Source organism: Ictidomys tridecemlineatus, chromosome 6, assembly GCF_052094955.1.
Source record: "Ictidomys tridecemlineatus isolate mIctTri1 chromosome 6, mIctTri1.hap1, whole genome shotgun sequence".
In the NCBI taxonomy this organism is placed as follows: domain Eukaryota; kingdom Metazoa; phylum Chordata; class Mammalia; order Rodentia; family Sciuridae; genus Ictidomys; species Ictidomys tridecemlineatus.
In genome coordinates this window covers 15,418,867-15,435,413 of record NC_135482.1, presented here as the reverse complement: position 1 = coordinate 15,435,413, position 16,547 = coordinate 15,418,867, and the positions used below count along the sequence as shown (strand labels likewise).

At 34.5% G+C, this 16,547-nt stretch overlaps 2 protein-coding genes across 5 annotated transcripts in view; one reads left to right on the top strand and one right to left on the bottom strand.

Moving 5' to 3' along the window:
* The window catches only part of Washc4 (WASH complex subunit 4), a 54,685-nt gene extending 51,330 nt beyond the window's left edge, over positions 1-3,355 (top strand). For both annotated transcript variants that reach the window (XM_005322335.5, XM_021724467.3), the window contains one exon: positions 1,171-3,355. In XM_005322335.5, the coding sequence (XP_005322392.1) occupies positions 1,171-1,238 (68 nt within the window). In that variant the 3' untranslated portion in view covers positions 1,239-3,355. The remainder of the gene's footprint in view (positions 1-1,170) is intronic.
* The window catches only part of Appl2 (adaptor protein, phosphotyrosine interacting with PH domain and leucine zipper 2), a 62,844-nt gene that overhangs the window by 6,433 nt on the left and 39,864 nt on the right, over positions 1-16,547 (bottom strand). The window contains exons 15-21 of one of the 3 annotated variants that reach the window (XR_005731179.2): positions 16,318-16,476; positions 16,100-16,152; positions 14,603-14,777; positions 10,881-10,917; positions 10,536-10,676; positions 9,697-9,744; positions 8,093-8,452 (exon numbers count right to left, since the gene is read on the bottom strand). Coding sequence is in view for 2 of the 3 variants with exons in the window: in XM_005322333.5 (XP_005322390.1) it covers positions 8,318-8,452; positions 9,697-9,744; positions 10,536-10,676; positions 10,881-10,917; positions 14,603-14,777; positions 16,100-16,152; positions 16,318-16,476 (748 nt within the window). In the remaining variant the exon portion in view is untranslated. Of the gene's footprint in view, positions 1-7,340; positions 8,453-9,696; positions 9,745-10,535; positions 10,677-10,880; positions 10,918-14,602; positions 14,778-16,099; positions 16,153-16,317; positions 16,477-16,547 lie in introns of those variants that run through there. The other 2 variants (XM_013357301.4, XM_005322333.5) reach the window with 2 other exon arrangements.

Below are 16,547 nucleotides of genomic sequence, written 5' to 3'. Positions count from 1 at the left end.
AATTTGGAAAAAAACAATAAATCTCTTTTTAACTGTAGACATGAATATACCATTTTTGGGTCAGATTTCTAGCTTCCTTTTTTCTTTTGGAAAATAATATAGACCTAGAAATAAGTCTTTAAAAAAAAAAACTAATGCCTATATTTAAGTTGAAAAGAAATTTACTTAATTCATGAATTAGAATTAAACATGCTTAAAATTATTTTAGACTATTATCTGGAAGATATTTAGTATTTTTTATTAAATTAATTCAATTTAGGATCATTTTCAAGGCAAAAGATTTGGAAGAATTTGAGTTAATATAATCTAAACTGTGCAGAAACTTGAGTGCTTAGGTTCTGCTTAGGCATTTTGTGATGCTTTTCAGTGCAGGAGACTGGAAAAAACTGCTGATGGACTAGACCATTTGCTTTAAATCCTGAATCATTAAAACAAAACCACCAAACCACTGTAGTCTCAAGGCAGTGGGATTCCTTGCTTTGATTTTTTTCTTGAAGAACTCTCTAGGGTTCTGGTTTGATGTATATCACTTACATGCTCAAGTTACACTTCTTAACTGTATTTTAGCTAAAGATTGCTCAGAGATGTCAGTTGCTGAATAAGTACATTTGTCAAATAATTTTCATTTGTTAAATAGTATATGCACATGACATTTACACAAAATGCCAGGATTTTGTTCTGATCCCAGACAGTAAAAAGCTGTTTATAAAAAGTAAGTTACAAGTACAAATGGAAAGTTATTCATTCTGGACAACTTTAATATGTGAGTTTGCTGCCACATCTCTGTCAGTATTGGCAGTGTACCATAGTGGTGATTTCTTGGTTCAACTGGAAGAAGTGGTGTGCGGGGGAGCATAACCTATTTAGATGAGAGATACCAAGATTCCACAGGAAAAAAATGCTCAATTTGAAGTCCCTCCCCAGTTGCAATTCCTCTCTCTCAACTCTGCATTTCCATTAACAACCAGTCAGAACTTGCTTAGTATTTAGTCTATGTAAAACAAAACAAAAACTAGTTATAATTTGTTATGTTAAAGAAAAGTTTGATGGATACCACCTTTTAATTTGACAAGTAACAATATTGCTCTTTTCAAATTTTATTTACGTTTTAATTCACTTTTTAAAATTGGACATAAATATGACCATTGTTGTTTTCACTCATACTTCTAGAAGAAACTAAAACAAGCAATGGAGACCTGTCTGATTGCACTGTGTCTACTGATCCTGTTGTGAAGTGATATTGATGGTATGAGATCATCAGAATTGTGTTAATATTTTTGCCAGTGAAATGGATGTTGTAAGCTATCATCAAATTGTTTCCTGGGTCATCTCTGGAAAATATTTTAGTTGTGACAACTCTTAAGGCAGTGCTCTGAAGTTCAGCCATTCTGTTTACAAAGGCTCTGCTTTTCAAAGGTTGAGAATAAGATTTTAAAAGTTGACTTTTGCCTAGACTTTAGGCTAGAAGATGTTTCTAGGAAAAATTATTTGTTGGCAAATCCAGATTCCTAAAATGTCACCTCAGATCTCTTGCAGTCTACAAGTGTTTGTAATTTATATTTGCATAGGTCTTTATCTCAAGTCATTGGAAATTCAATGCATACACTATATAGCCAGTAAATACATGTCTTAAAAAAAAAAGAATTGAACCTGAAATTTATGAAGCATACATATCAATATTCTTACAAAAAGAGTATGTGAAGACGACTTTGATACTGGAGGTGAGATACAAATGTGTTATGTACCCTTTGTGTACAGTATAACTGATGATCCTTCGTTGTTAATTTCGTGTGACTCACAAGAGCTGCTGCTGATGTCTTTTGATGAGACATTGTAATTAGTTTACATTGCTTTGGGAACATTTAACCTCCAACAACTGCTTTAAGATTTACTTAATACTCAAAAAGTCAGATAAAGCCATAGAATCCTGCTTGTTCACTTTTGGTTGATATCAAAAAAAGTTGAATGAATTGTTTCTACATCTAAACTCAGGTTTCTTCTGTTAGGTTAAATTGAAATCCTGATGGTTTGGGCAGGCTTTTTCTTCATATCAAGTATAATCTAAAATACAAGATTAAATAATTGCACTGTGCAGGCTTTTAAAAAATTACCACTGTGAGAATAAAACTCTAATAAATCACTTTCTGATTTTAAGAATATAGAAAGATTTTGAGTAAATTTTAGTTCCTGGCAAGCTACTGGCTTTATTTTTGTAAAGATGTTAGTTAATAATTATATGGTTTAATCTTGGCCTTTTTAAATATAATAAAATAATACCTTTATGATGAAAAAGAAAATTTAAAACTTTAAATGTAATACAAATATCATTTGGGAAAATGCTTGATTTTTCTGTTGCATTTGCCTGCTAAACATTTCTTTGGATAAATCCTGCAAGGAAGGAATTCTAACATTTTTGGAATGGGTATTCAGTGCTCTGTCTGTGCTCATTGGTTTAGGGTCAGGAAAACTTTCCCAGCCCAAGATAAATACCTTCCCTATTAAAGTCAGAAGAAACAGAATTTGTAGAAACTGTTTTATGTTTATTATGTAAACATGGCTTAAAAATTATGGACAATGGATAGATTAAAGACATTTGATATTTTAAATTCATACTAACTGTAGAAATGGCCCTAAAGCATGCTGCATAATTGATAATTTGATAATTTATATTTTCATTATTATAAATGTTTATATTAATGATATTGCATTTAATTATATCAAATTAGTCACCATTTCATAGCAACAGTATTGTTTTCTGTTTTTCTTCTCTAACTTTCTAAATTATATCCTTCAATGGGGATAGAAATTGTAATTAAAAGAATCACATCTTTTGATTATCCCCATATGTAAATTAATCATTTTATCAATACTAGAGGCCACATGCTGACTCCCTGGATACCTACAATTGAGAAGAAAGTGACAGATTATTATTTCACCTTTAGTTCAAAATAACATCACTGCAGTCTGGAGAAATCATAATTTCAGATATTTGAAATAAAATCTCTGAAAAGTATTTAAATGGTATCAAACTGCAGAGCAACAGGGCTTCAGTATATTCCCACCTGAGTTAATATATACACTTGGATGTTTTTTCTTACTAACATATTAATGTTAATATTTTTTCAGACATACTGTAATTTAAAAATTAATGTGAACATTTGTTATAAGTTCACAGAAAACTTAATGATGTTCAAATTCTCAGGAATTAAGGACTAACCATACATTGTCAGTTCAAATTAAATTTTGTAAAGGATGGCAAGTTTGTTACCTCACTTGAGTGGGGGTTCCCTCTCCCAATTCTAAGAAAATACAATATGTATAATAAAACATTAATAAATATAATTTTAAACTTTTCCTTCCCCTGGATGTTTATGTTCAAAATTGAATATCTTGAACCAGTAGTTCTTAACATTTACCTTTCTGGGTCTCCTTAAATCAAATAAAATATACGGAATCTCTCAAAGAAAAAATGCTTGCAAGCTGTCCAGAGGCAAAAAATTTCAAGTATATAATGGGATTGGATTTTGTCTATCCCAGGAAAAGAACCTTTGTTTTCTTTCCTTTATCCATTCTTGATCTTTCCAATAGCTTGATATTTTCAAATAAAAGGAACAACATGAATTTATTTTAAATCCTAATCCTGGAAAGGGATCCTAAGTATGAAGTGATATGTTAGAAATAACTATAATCCTATTTACAAACATGGGTTGAAGTGAAACAGTAATAAACAAGAGCCTTTTAAATACTACATTGGAAGGCAAGAGATAACAATCCTGTTAAACATTATGCTGGAGAAATGTCTGATTACCACCTTTTTTATTCTGAGGTATTAAATTTGTAAAATTGTGGGAAAGATAATACTACCACGTACATCATGTTACTTTTTGATGCTGGTTTTGCTGAAAGTATGAATGGTAGACTTTCATAATTTGGGGGATGGGTACTGGGGATTGAACTCTGGGGCTCTTGAATACTGAGCCATATCCCCAGCCCTACTTTGTATTTTTACTTAGACACAGGTTTTCACAGCATTGCGTAGTGCCTTGCTTTTGCTGAGGCTGGCTTTGAACTTGTGGTCCTCCTGCCTCAGCTTACTGAGCCACTGGGATTACAGGTATGTGCCACCATGCCTAACGACTTTAAAAATCTTGGCACTATTCTCTTTTCCAGCTTCAGGTTGCAGAAGTTTCAGATGTCTATCACCCCGCTACTCCTTGGTATTGATGCACCATTTTATTGAACTATTTTCCTGTCAGTGGAGATTAACATTACTTATTTGGTTTGCCACTAAGTCAATGCAAACCACAATTTACATATGCTCTTGGTATAAGGATCTTGGATGTGATTTTACCCTACTTGCAGGCTACTACGTTTGATTGCCATGATGTCATGGATGCTGACCAAAGGGACAATAATGCAGGCAATATGAGCACCAGCGTATTTTCATCAGTCCCCCTTTCCCTTAAATTCCATAGGGAAATGTTTCATGGATCCTGACAGATGCTTTAATGCCTAGGGGCTTTGTTACTCCTGAAGACCACTGAGTATAGGAAATCCATGACTTATATAGCAAATAGTAAAAAAAAAAAAAGCCTGCTCTATGTACTGGAGGAAGATACTTCATCCTTCAGGGTTGCTCATTTCAGTTTTCCCATCCAGTATCAGCTCTTCTCTGGCTTAGGGAGAGCTGACAGGTACCTAGAAGTATCTGTCTGTATAAAAATAATTTTTAAACAAAGCTTTTAGGTGTTAGGAACAATTACATAGGTTTTTAAGATTTCAGATAAAAAAGAGGAATCTACAGTAAGTGGAAATCTATGGAAATTAGATTGCACAAGGAACTCTTGAGATGGTGATGGCAAAGTTATAGTTTATATAAAAGTAAATTTTTACATATAGTACAGTGTATAAAAAGTTTGGCCAGTAAGTAGTTTCCCTATTTTGATAGCTTACCTCTTCATTACCACTTAAAACTAAGTGATCTCTCGAGTTCCCATTAGTGAAGATAAATTTCGCAGGAATATAGATGAAATTTATCTTTCTATTGATGCATGTCTGATGATGCATAATTCTGGGATCATCTTTAAGAACTAAAACATTGTATAATGTATGTAAGATATATGTAAACTGAAGCATTCTGTAGTAGTGCCCTCATTAAGGAGGAGGGAAACTTTTATACCTAGAAGTATCTGTTGATATACAATCAATTTTAAAGTATTTAAACAATTTTTGTAGAAATAAAAATACTTTGAAATTGTTTCTGAATATCAGAATAATCTTCACAGCTTAGTACTAAGAAATATTTGGTAATTGCTTATCTCTGAGGTCATATACATAACACATAGTGGTTAGAAGCATACACTCCAAGGACAGACTGATGTGAATCTTGATTTGCTGCCTGTGAGGTTATATAGGCACAAGTTGGGATAGTAAAAATAAGGAGTTCATGAGATTTTGAGGATTAATTTATATAAAACACTTTATATTTTACATTTTAGCTATTTTATATGGTTTATTGATTTGTACTCTTAGGTAGAAATGCATTTGGTATATAAGTGTTAGCTGCTATTATCACTCTTTTAGGTGGAGTTTGAAAAGCAGTCTGTATTTGACTGTGGCGAGTCTATGTTCTTAGCTCAGTGACTAGGCTAGTTGTAAATGTGAAGAAGGCCTTGCTCTTCCCTAAAAGCAGTCATAAGAGGGCAGACTTATGGGTATGTGATGGAGAAATCCATATGGAAATCGAAACTGGTGAGGATAGCTGGTTTTCTAAAAAGGTTCCATTTCCTATACTCCCACCATTCATTTGGCACTAATTTTTCACAGGGCTTCTATATGCATTAATACATAATTCAGTAAGTTGAGGAAAAAGTGCAGATCACCTGGTTTCTAAATTAAAATTTTTATTTAAAAATATGTATGACCTATTTAAAGAATACTACTTGGGAAATGACGGTGTTGGTTGAACACTTGTTCCCACTTCCTCAGAGGCTCCCTCCCAGCATTCCCCCAACTACTGTTCAGGGTTTGGTGGAAATAGATCTGTTGCTTTTGTTTAGTTTTGTCACCTTTCTGTATTTTCCTAAATAATGTAGTGTTTTGCATGTTTATCCTTACCATAAATAGCATCTTACACTGTATGTTTTTATGACTCTAGTATGATTTTTGAAATGCATGTTGGTGCATAGCTATATCTTATTTTTACTTCTCTAATATTGTTAGTGATTGTAGATGTTTAACCTACTGTACCATTGATGACATTGGGGTTTTCACATTTGGGATACTATTGAACATCCTTGCTGTAACCACTGTTGTACATGTCCTAGAGCATATGTTGAAACTGCTAAGTGGTGGGACAGGCACACTTTCAAATTTACTATAGACTGTCACATTGTTCTCTCATTTCAGCAGTGGGTTAGACTCCCCATTGCTCCTTTCCCTTCCAACAGCTGAATATTTGCAGTCTGTTGAATATAAAATGTCTGTTGTTTTAATTTGCACTTTCTATTAAGAGAAAATGAGCACAATTCTGTTTGAGTACTTTGTAGTTTTTAATCTATGAAATGCTTTCATGACTTTGTACGTTTTTAAAATACTTGGGAGTACTTTATATATTCTGAATATTTGGTCTTGTATCTTTGCTTAGTTAATATTTTCATTCTGTTTTTTTTTTTTTTTTGATGATGGGTTTCAATTAAATCCAGAGCCTCACACAATGCTAGGCAAGTGCTGTCACTGAATTTCTTCCCCAGCCCTCGTATTTTGTGATGAAATTTTTTTTTAAGGTGCTGAATTTCAGACTTTTTCTCTTTTCCTTATTTTCTGCATGGTCTATATTTTATTTAAGCCACTGTATTAACAATGCTTTAGTTTCCAACCTAGTAACTAACTGTTTAAGACTTGAGATTGTCTACTTCATACCTCCCTCCATTGAAAAAGTCTATTGGGGGCAGGGAGGACTGTGGCTTTTGCAGCTGAGAATTTACTGATCTACTACAGTTAGAATGAATCTAGAACTCACTTAATGGTCTCATATTGGCTTAGATCAGCTAATCATGTCTCTGATGGTGTACACATTTCAGGAGTGATTCTTCTAATAGACCCTATGAAGTTAACTTAGTTTTGGTCTGCAAAGGTTGTTTTATTAATTCCCCATTTAAAAAAATACTCATGTTGAATAGTTACTTTTTGATGAGCTTTCCCCTCTGCAGTGATTTCATTAAACCTTAGTGGTGTTTGTTTTGTTTTGTTTTTTGTTTTTGTTAAATTGTTATATCCAGAGAACTGACTCTAGTTTCCTTCCAGGAAATATTCTACAAAATAACAGCAAGCAAAAGAAAGAAACAGAATGGTAATTTTTATTGCTGGTTAATTACAAAAATGATAGTCTGTTGAACTTGGTTACAATTAAACATACTGTACCAATTCATGATCTTATATTTATTTCATAGCTAGGAGGGATCTGGGAGTCTTGGAACAAGAAATATTGGGGTAGAAATAGGAACTTAAGACCAAGCCCCACGACCAGCTGTGCTTCAAGTGAGTTTTAAAAATTAATTGACCCCTTCCTTGAGGAGGGTCTGGCTCAGAAGAAACAGGAACTGATAGAGCTGCATCCTGAATAGCCATTTAAAGGTCATATCTAAGAGGACCTTAAACTTCTGAATGCTGGTTCAGTGAGGTTGTGTTATAAAACTTTCTTTGTAGTATTCATCTACTAGTCCTTTTATTGCATGATGTCTAACATAGTTGCCAATACTAGACCTGCATCTCTACTGGTACTTGGGCTTCAAAGCAGTGCTTGTCACCTCACTGCACATGGTAATGCTGCTAGGTCCAATTATGAGATAAGCTGAATTATAAATATACAACCTTCAGGATGACAGGCACTTGATAAGCTTTAAGTAAAATATAAAAATAGATTATATTAATTGGAAATATTTAGTATTTATCAACTTGTAAAGCTACTTTTTCTCCACCTTTAAAATAGACACTAGAAACTCAAGAGATGACATTCAGATAAAATGAACAATGCATTTTTCATAGCTTTCATTGTGAGCACTGCAATGCAATCTAAGGAAAAAAGACTTACCACAAGGCACCTAAAATAACATTTGTAGATGGGTAGGAAGGCTGTCACCCTTTTCTTAACTGTTTCCCTCCCAAGTCTCAGTATCAAGGCATCAAAGGGCACATTCCACAAACGATTGTCAGCATTCTGAAGCCAGGTCAGTGTGCCTATACATCAGAGAAGTTGAAAACCCTTAAGGAGGTAGCTTTCCTTCCTGTGCGCGCTTCCCCCACAGGCCCCAGTGAGTCACGCTTCAGATTCTGCGCTTCTATTTTCACTTGGATTTCCATCATTGTCATCTGATTGATCATTTAACAGTACATATTTTCCATCATTGGTTAGTGGTATAGACAGCATTAATTGAGCCAGTGCTTCTGGATCCTGAAGTTAGGAGAGTTTAAAAGAAGGAAAAAAGAAAATGCTTAAGATGCACTTAAACCCCTTCAGTTTGGCTTTCAGTGTGTTCTGTTACCTAACCTCATTCCTCCTGACTCTTGTCAATGTGGGCTTTCAGCTGGGTCTCCTCACTTTGCTGAAAGAAAACTCAAAGGCATTACTTATTCTAGAGTCCAGGCTAATTTTCCTCTTGGTCATAATATCACTTATGTACCCATAATTAGCTTTCCAAAGAGAGTCCATATAGGAACTTCCATCATAAAATCTTTGTCTTCTTTGTCTTTAAACCCCATTCTTTTCTGTCTTTAGTCTACATCAGGAGTTGACAAACCATGGCCATTTATTTAGCTCACTATTTATTTAGTCACTAAGTTTTATGGGAGCACAGCTGTACATTTACATACTGCTTATGGCTGCTTTTGTTACAATAGCAGAGTAAAGAGGCTGTGAAGATAATAAGCCTAAAAGATAAAGACCTTTTATAGAAAAAGTGGGCCAACTTCTCACCTATACCATTAAATACTAACTTTGTAGTGTGTGACATTATTTCAAGTTTATAGGTCTTCCACCCTCTTCAAGCACTGACTACACTAAAAAGGTATCTTCATTTTACTCTTTAAAGTAAAATATTTTAAGTTTAAAAATCCAGTTCCTCACTGGCCACATTCAGTATGCATATTAAATAATGCAGATCTAGAACATTTCTATTATGTAATATAATTCTTCTAGACACTGCTGGACTTAAAGATACCCCGAGATGAAGGACCATATTTTCCTTTCACTACTATAATTCCAGGATTTTTTATATAAAATAGGTTCTCAAAAACTTGTTGGATCAGACTGTAAGCTGCTTAATGTGAGAGACAGTGATCATTTCTAATAAGTTCCCAGGTGATAACTATCAATGCTGCTGGGCCTATGATCGTCCTCTAAGGAGCAAGGCCGTAGAGCATGGTGGGTACCTACCTCATGGGAAACCTAGCCAACTAGTATGCAAGCAAGAAAATTAATAAAGCAGGAGCTGCAGCAATGATACTTATTAATTAAAAAGTATAGATATGCTACCAGTGAACATGGAAACAGATGATCAAAGATGTCTGGTGGTTAGAATGCTTAAAGAAAATCCCAAATTTGGTCTCACTGTCTAATGAGTATCACTTTTCTCTCTTGAGAAAAATGTACAAATGTCTATAGAACAGTTGTTAAACCAGCACTAAAATCCACCTTACCTTTTGAACCTCAATAATTTCTTTTCCCAAATTAATAGCATAACATATCTGCAAAAGACAAGAAAAGTAATGTTTGGTAAAGGTAGAAAAGGATAAAAATTTTAGGAAAAAAAATGTGATACGGAAATATAGTGAGGGCACTGTTTATGTCCACATGGAAAGACAGGATTGGCTGTTGGAGATTTGTCCCAGCATACAAATGTCCTGACCTCCTATTGCTGATTTGTACCATACAAAAAAAATTACAGGAAAGTTAAGTTATTCCAGCATTTAAAATTCCTGATAGGATTTTTTTCTCTGAAGTATATTTAGCTATTACATGTTCAGATACATAATGGTAAACAGATACTTAATAAAGGAAGATTAACTTTGATAATTCTAAGTACCAGATGTAGTCAGTATTTTTCATACTAAACAAAAGAACAGCTTAGATGTGTTTTCCTGATGTCTTCCTTGATTTGCTCTTTGAGACTATTCTCTACTGTAACTTTCTGCTTTATTATTTCTTTTAAGGAACAAATTTTGGGGGAACTGCTTTTAACATTTCATGATATCCTTATAATAATAAACTATCTTGCTAATATAGTTCTTCCCCATTCACCCTATTTTAGCTGACATATAATTTGTTCCATGGGAAAACTTTAATCAAGTCAGTTTTCTTAATTTAGTAGAGCCTTCCTAGGAACTATCACTGTCTGAATTCCTGGATGACTGTCTGAACACAGGAATGACCAACTAGATACAGGGGGCTAGTACAGAAAGAAAATCATTAAAAATGGACTTGTCTGGATTGAGATTTTACAGAATCTTAATATTAAAAAACAAACAAAAAACAAGACCTTTTCGCCTTCTGAGTTGCTTTCAAAAATGTACGTGCTGAGAGACTCTTCTCCTGTGGACTCTGGAATTCGGATGACAAAGCCAACCAGTCTTTTGTTTTCTTGATGAGCAGCAAACTGTGTGACACTGGTAAGTTCAAACTGGAGGGATGGGAAAGGGTTAGATGTGTAATCACAACAACTGGAATTTTAAAAATAAGGTTATTCTCTATGGAAAAGTCGTGAAAAAGAATGTACTAGTAGTGACTGTCATTTAACAAATTATTAAGTGCCTAGGTGTGTTTAAAGTAGAAGGTGAGGTAAAAGGCATTGAATCACTAACATTAACATGGATGAGGTACTTACGTTGGCCCTTGACACCTGAGTCTGAGGATCTATCAACCTGCAATTTTAAGAGATTTATAATATCACAAATGTTGAAAAAACTTATAAGAACTGGTGAGGGAGGGGTTATAAAATAGGTAAAAGTTCAGAATGAAGTCATCAAATAACCTCAGAGATAAAAAATAAGGTCGGGCTGAGGGCAGGGCAAAACAGTTTCATGAGACCATGTGCTGTGGTTTCTGCCTTTTTTGAACCTCTGTAGGTAATACTCAGGCTGTCTATAGTGGAAGATTATAAGCAAGTAGAAGAACTGATTTTCAATGTTTTGGTGCTTACCCCCCAAAAAAGCAGCAGCATAATTTTTGAGAGTTCTAGTGTATAATAGAATGGATCATATTCTGTACAAGCTTCCTTTCCAACATTCATTGGCTTCTTTAGTTACCCTGAAGTGCTGGATCAATTTATTTTAAATTTAACTTAAAAAGTGTGTGTGTGGGGGGGTAGGTGTGAAAAGAGAATGAAGGGGTTTTGACAAAACTATACTTTTCAGGATGGATGTAAGAGGGGTTATGTTTAATTTTAAGAAGGCATTTCAGACTGTATTCTTTCAACATTTTAAGCTTCATTTAATAATGAGGTTGATGTATCTTGGACCTGCATTAGAGAATTTAATGTTGTCTTAAATACAAAGAGGTAAATTTCCCCTATATACTTATATTGTGTTAGTTTAATTAACATGGTGTATAAATTATTATGGAATTGGTATAGTTTTTTTAGGTGAAAGCAAAAATCTGTTTTTAAAACAATGGTTATAATTTCCATATATTTGAAATGTCTAGAGTAGGGAAGATATGTCTAGAGTAGTCAAAATATGTCCTGGATCTATAAAAGATCCAGAACATATCCTGAGAAAAGCTTTTAAAAAAATAAGATTTTATTCATAATAATCTAATTCTCAGGGTAAGGTTCATCAGAAATATTTGAAAATGTTTAAAGTAAATGAAAAGGGCAGATTTAATGAATGGCAGAAACTAAATCCTCATTTTTGCCAAAGTTTTAGTTACTTTTCTTGAAGCTGACATTGAGCATTTTCCATGTCCCAGTCAGTTGTAAATGCTTTAAATATATTAACTCAATTATTTCTTATTTCAACACTATGAGGTGTGAATACAGTTTTCATTTTAAAAATTAAAGGAATTGAGATACAGAGGTTAAGGAAGTTTGCCTGAAGTTGTGCAGCTAAGAAATGCCATAGCCAGGTATAAAACCCTCATATAGTCTGGCCTCCCATAGAAATCACAGGCAGATGGGCTGTCCAGCTGGTAAGAAGCATTCCAGACTTATAACAGTAATGTATACCACTATATGTTAAAACACTGGCATCCATTCCACCTTTAGGTCTCTTAAGTTTGGTTAGAGTGAATCAATCTCTGTGTAACAACTCCAGGTATATTTAAAAAACAGATTTGTAGAGCTGTGTGTATGTAATGGAAATTCGATCTTGTGATTGAGATCTCCCATGTTCTTGGGTAGGCAGAATTAATATTGTCAAAATGGCCATTCTACCAAAACTGTTATACAGATTTAATGCAATTCCTATTAAAATCCCAATGACATTCTTCATAGAAATATAAAAAGCAATCATGAAATTCATTGGAAAAATAAGAGACCCAGAACAGCTAAAGCAATCCTCAGCAAGAAGAGTGAAGCAGAAGGCATCACAATACCAGACCTTAAACTATACTACAGAGCAATACTAACAAAAACTGCATGGTGTTGGCATCAAAATAGACATGTAGACCAATGTTACAGAATAGAAGATACAGAGACCAACCCATATAAATACAATTATCTCATACTAGACAAAGGCACCAAAAACATATATTGGAGAAAAGATAACCTGTTCACCAAACGGTGTTGGGAAAACTGGAAATCCATATGTAGGAAAATGAAATTAGACCTCTTTGGGGAAAACTGGAAATCCATATGTAGGAAAATGAAATTAGACCTCTTTATCTCTCACCATGCACAAAAATCAACTCAAAGACTTAGGCACTGGAACAGAGACCCTGCACCTAATAGAAGAAAAAGCAGGACTCAATCTCCACCAGGTTGGCTTAGGAACTGACTTCCTTAGCCAGAGATTTGGTTGCTTTCTTATTGGAAAATCCACAGAGGTCCACGTTTAGTTGTTTAAAATGCCAGAGGGTGGTTTTTCGATGTATCAATTTAAACTTATTTAACTTTCTCACTTTTTAAAAAATTTTTGTTTTCTTGTATACTTGAAACAATTATTCTTATAGTATTTCTCTTTTTTCAGTAGTGGGGATTGAACTCAGGGGTCTTTTCATGCTGAGGTACATCTCCAGCTCTCAGAATGGGATCTTACTGAGAGGTTCAGGTTGGCCTGAAACTTTTAATTATTTTGCCTCAGCCTGAGTCTGTCCTACTATATTTCTGTAAACCATTGCAAATTCTATTCAACAAGACAGACTAGAAGTAAATACATTAATGTTAGTCCAAATGAGCAGTATTGATTGATCATAGGAATTAAGCTGAGGTTGGAGGAATGGAGTGGGAAAGAAAGGAAAAGTATTTAAGTAGAGTTGATCCATCTCAGTGATTAACTAGATCAGGAATTTGGAGAGAAAGGTATTTAGGATGCTTTTAGTTGAGTGATCAGATAGATGAAGTTGACTTAACTTTTTGTCTGAGTCAAGGGAAGATATAGGGCTGTTGTACTTTGTACAGATCACATGATAAAAGCTTGTATTTCGTTCCCAAAGGCCCCCACGAGACTTATTCAAAACAAGACTAAGACAAGTAGGCCAAGGCTTGATAACTGGCCATAGTAAGGAGACTTGACATTGTGAAATTCTCGGAATGAATTATTATTCCCGGTTTACTATCTTCAATCAAAATCTCTAATAATAACAAATGTTATTGACGGTTTTTGGCTCTGACAGAGTGCTGTCTCGTAGAAGTAAGGTATGAAGTCTTACACATCATTTAAGTCTTCCCAACAGCCACAGTAAGAAACATGAAAAGAAACAAATTAATCTAAAATACTGTCAGACATGTACTAACACTGAAAAACTATCTCAATTCCAACTAGTTAAGTAGTCTAGTTTAGGCAGATTCATGTTTTTTTTTTCATTGTTAATTTTTATAAACAGTACTCTCAAGTGAGTTTCATTTTCAAGCTGAGATATGACATAGAGAATAGAATAACAGCATGGTTAGAAACATAGTACAGGCTGAACATACCTAATCTGAACATTAGAAATCCAGAATGCCCCAAAGTTAGAAATGTACTGACATGATGCCTCAAGTGGAAAATTCCACACCATGAAATTTTATTTCATGAACAAAATTATTAAAAATATTATATTATTTAAAATATTACCTTTGTGTATATGAAACAAAAGAATTTCATATTTAGACTTGTGTTTCATCCCGCAACACCTCAAATATTCCAAATCTGAAAAAATCCAACACAGTTCTGGTCCCAAGCATTTCTGATAAGGGAATTCTAGTCATCACTGAATTTTTGTCCTTAAGGGAGCATCTTTTATATTATATCTTATAAAATGGAAATGTAAAAAGGAAAGGGGCGAAACAAGATTAGCATCTTCATCTAATTCAATTGAACATACTCCGGCACTAATTTTTCAGATGGTTGATGTGCCCTAAAAGAGGAATCAAATGCAGCCATGAGAGTATGAAAATGAAACCAAATGTACCTCAGAGTTTGACTGGTGACCATCAGATGAGACTCTGTCATTCGGAAGATGTTATGAATAGCCCGAGCTGCTAACACTTGTCTCATTGCTTCATAGATCACTTCGGTAGTGCTGTCTGTTTTAACTGCCATTGACCCCAAAAAACGAACTATAAACATCTGTTGCAAAAGAGAATCTGCAAGAGAGCATATTCTGCTCAGAATCACATTTATTTTGCCTGCTGTTAATCTGCTTACCAATGCCAGATACCCTGTCTGAACAGGCCAAAGACCTCAGGCTTGCTTTCTATGAAGAACTTTCTACTCAAATTTCTCAATAAGACTTTTCAAAGCCTAGTATTGCTAAAAGCTCTGAATCTTTTCTCTACATCTGTCAGTTTGAAACTACTTTAAACAGACTAGAAAAGCTCTTCTTTTTCTCCATTTATGAGATGGAAGTGCCAGGTGAATGTACTTCTAGAACTAAATCTCAAGAGCATTTCCACTAGATCCTGGAAAACTCATTAATTATTTGGGCTTCTTATAGAGGCAGCTTTATTTGTGGTAAGAGAGACCTGATGTTGGGTCTCACTCAGCTCATATATCATACTTATAACTGAGACAATGATTATAAACCAAAATAACTTATTGATCCTAAAGAATTTCCAACATTAGCTTCTAGATATTGGCATATAATCTGACAAAACTGGATAATGGCAACCACAAGTTAAAGATAATGAATGTTTTTTTAAAGTTCACTTTTTCAGTAGGAACAATAATTCATGCACCCATTATTTTAAACTGAAGGGCCTTTTTTTCTCTGTCCCTAAAAATAACGTAAGGGTTTAAAAATTACTAGGAAACTATAAATGGTTACTCTAATAGTAACTTTTGTGGGGGTAACAGGGGCACTTAATCACTGAGCCACATCCCCAGCTCTTCTTTATATTTTATTTAGAGACACGTTCTCACTAAGTTGCTTAGGTCTTTGCTAATTTGTTAAGGCTGGCTTTGAACTCATGCTTCTCCTGCCTCAGCCTCCCGAGCCACTGGGATTACAGGTATGTGCAACCATTCCTGGCTCCTAATTTCTTTTTTTGTATAGACACATTTGAAAGATTTTTTTAAGTTATTTATTTAATTAGGTTTATATGCATTTTGATTCATTGTAGACAGTTGCAGCAAACTTTTCATTTCTCTAGGTGTAATGATGTAGTGTCGTACCACATGTGCAGTCATACATGTACCTAGGGTAATAATGTCCATCTCATTCCACCACTGAAAGATTTTTTTCCTTGGATTGTTGCCACACAGTGTACAAAGACAGCCAGATACAAGTAGCACCAGACTTTAGACACAACCTATTTCTTTGGAGGAGCTCCAAAGACAGTATGGGGTGGCGCATAATTTCAGTTCATATTCTAAATCAGAGTTCTCTTAGGACATTTCACATCTTATTTCAATTACCCTGATCATTTTCTGCAGGGGAAAGAATAAGCACACCAAACTTGCCACTTACCTTCTGCTTCCGGAAATGACTCATCTTCAGTTTCACCAAAAGGGTTGATCCGCCTAGGGGAATAGCCAAGGTCAACAATCATGACAGCTACTGCTGAAAGGACACTGAATACACTGAATTCTAAGTCAGAATGGGCCATGACCTTTGGTGGTGATGGTGGAAGGAACACAAGATATTGAATCTACTTTCTCCCAGAGATATCTTCCCTTATCCCATACCTGCTCCCTCTGTTCTGATCCAGGAATTCTGTGGCAGGAAGTACAATATCAAACTGAATAGGCGTCCCAGGTGCGATCAGTTCTTCTGCTTCAGGAATACTGACTTTTGCTTTGGGAACAATCTTGTCATTTTCTGTTTCTGAATTTTTCAAGTTCTGGCTGAAGTATAAAATGGGGGACAGGGAATCAAATGACTTTTAAAATCTCAAGGGAGATTTCAGTCAGTCCCT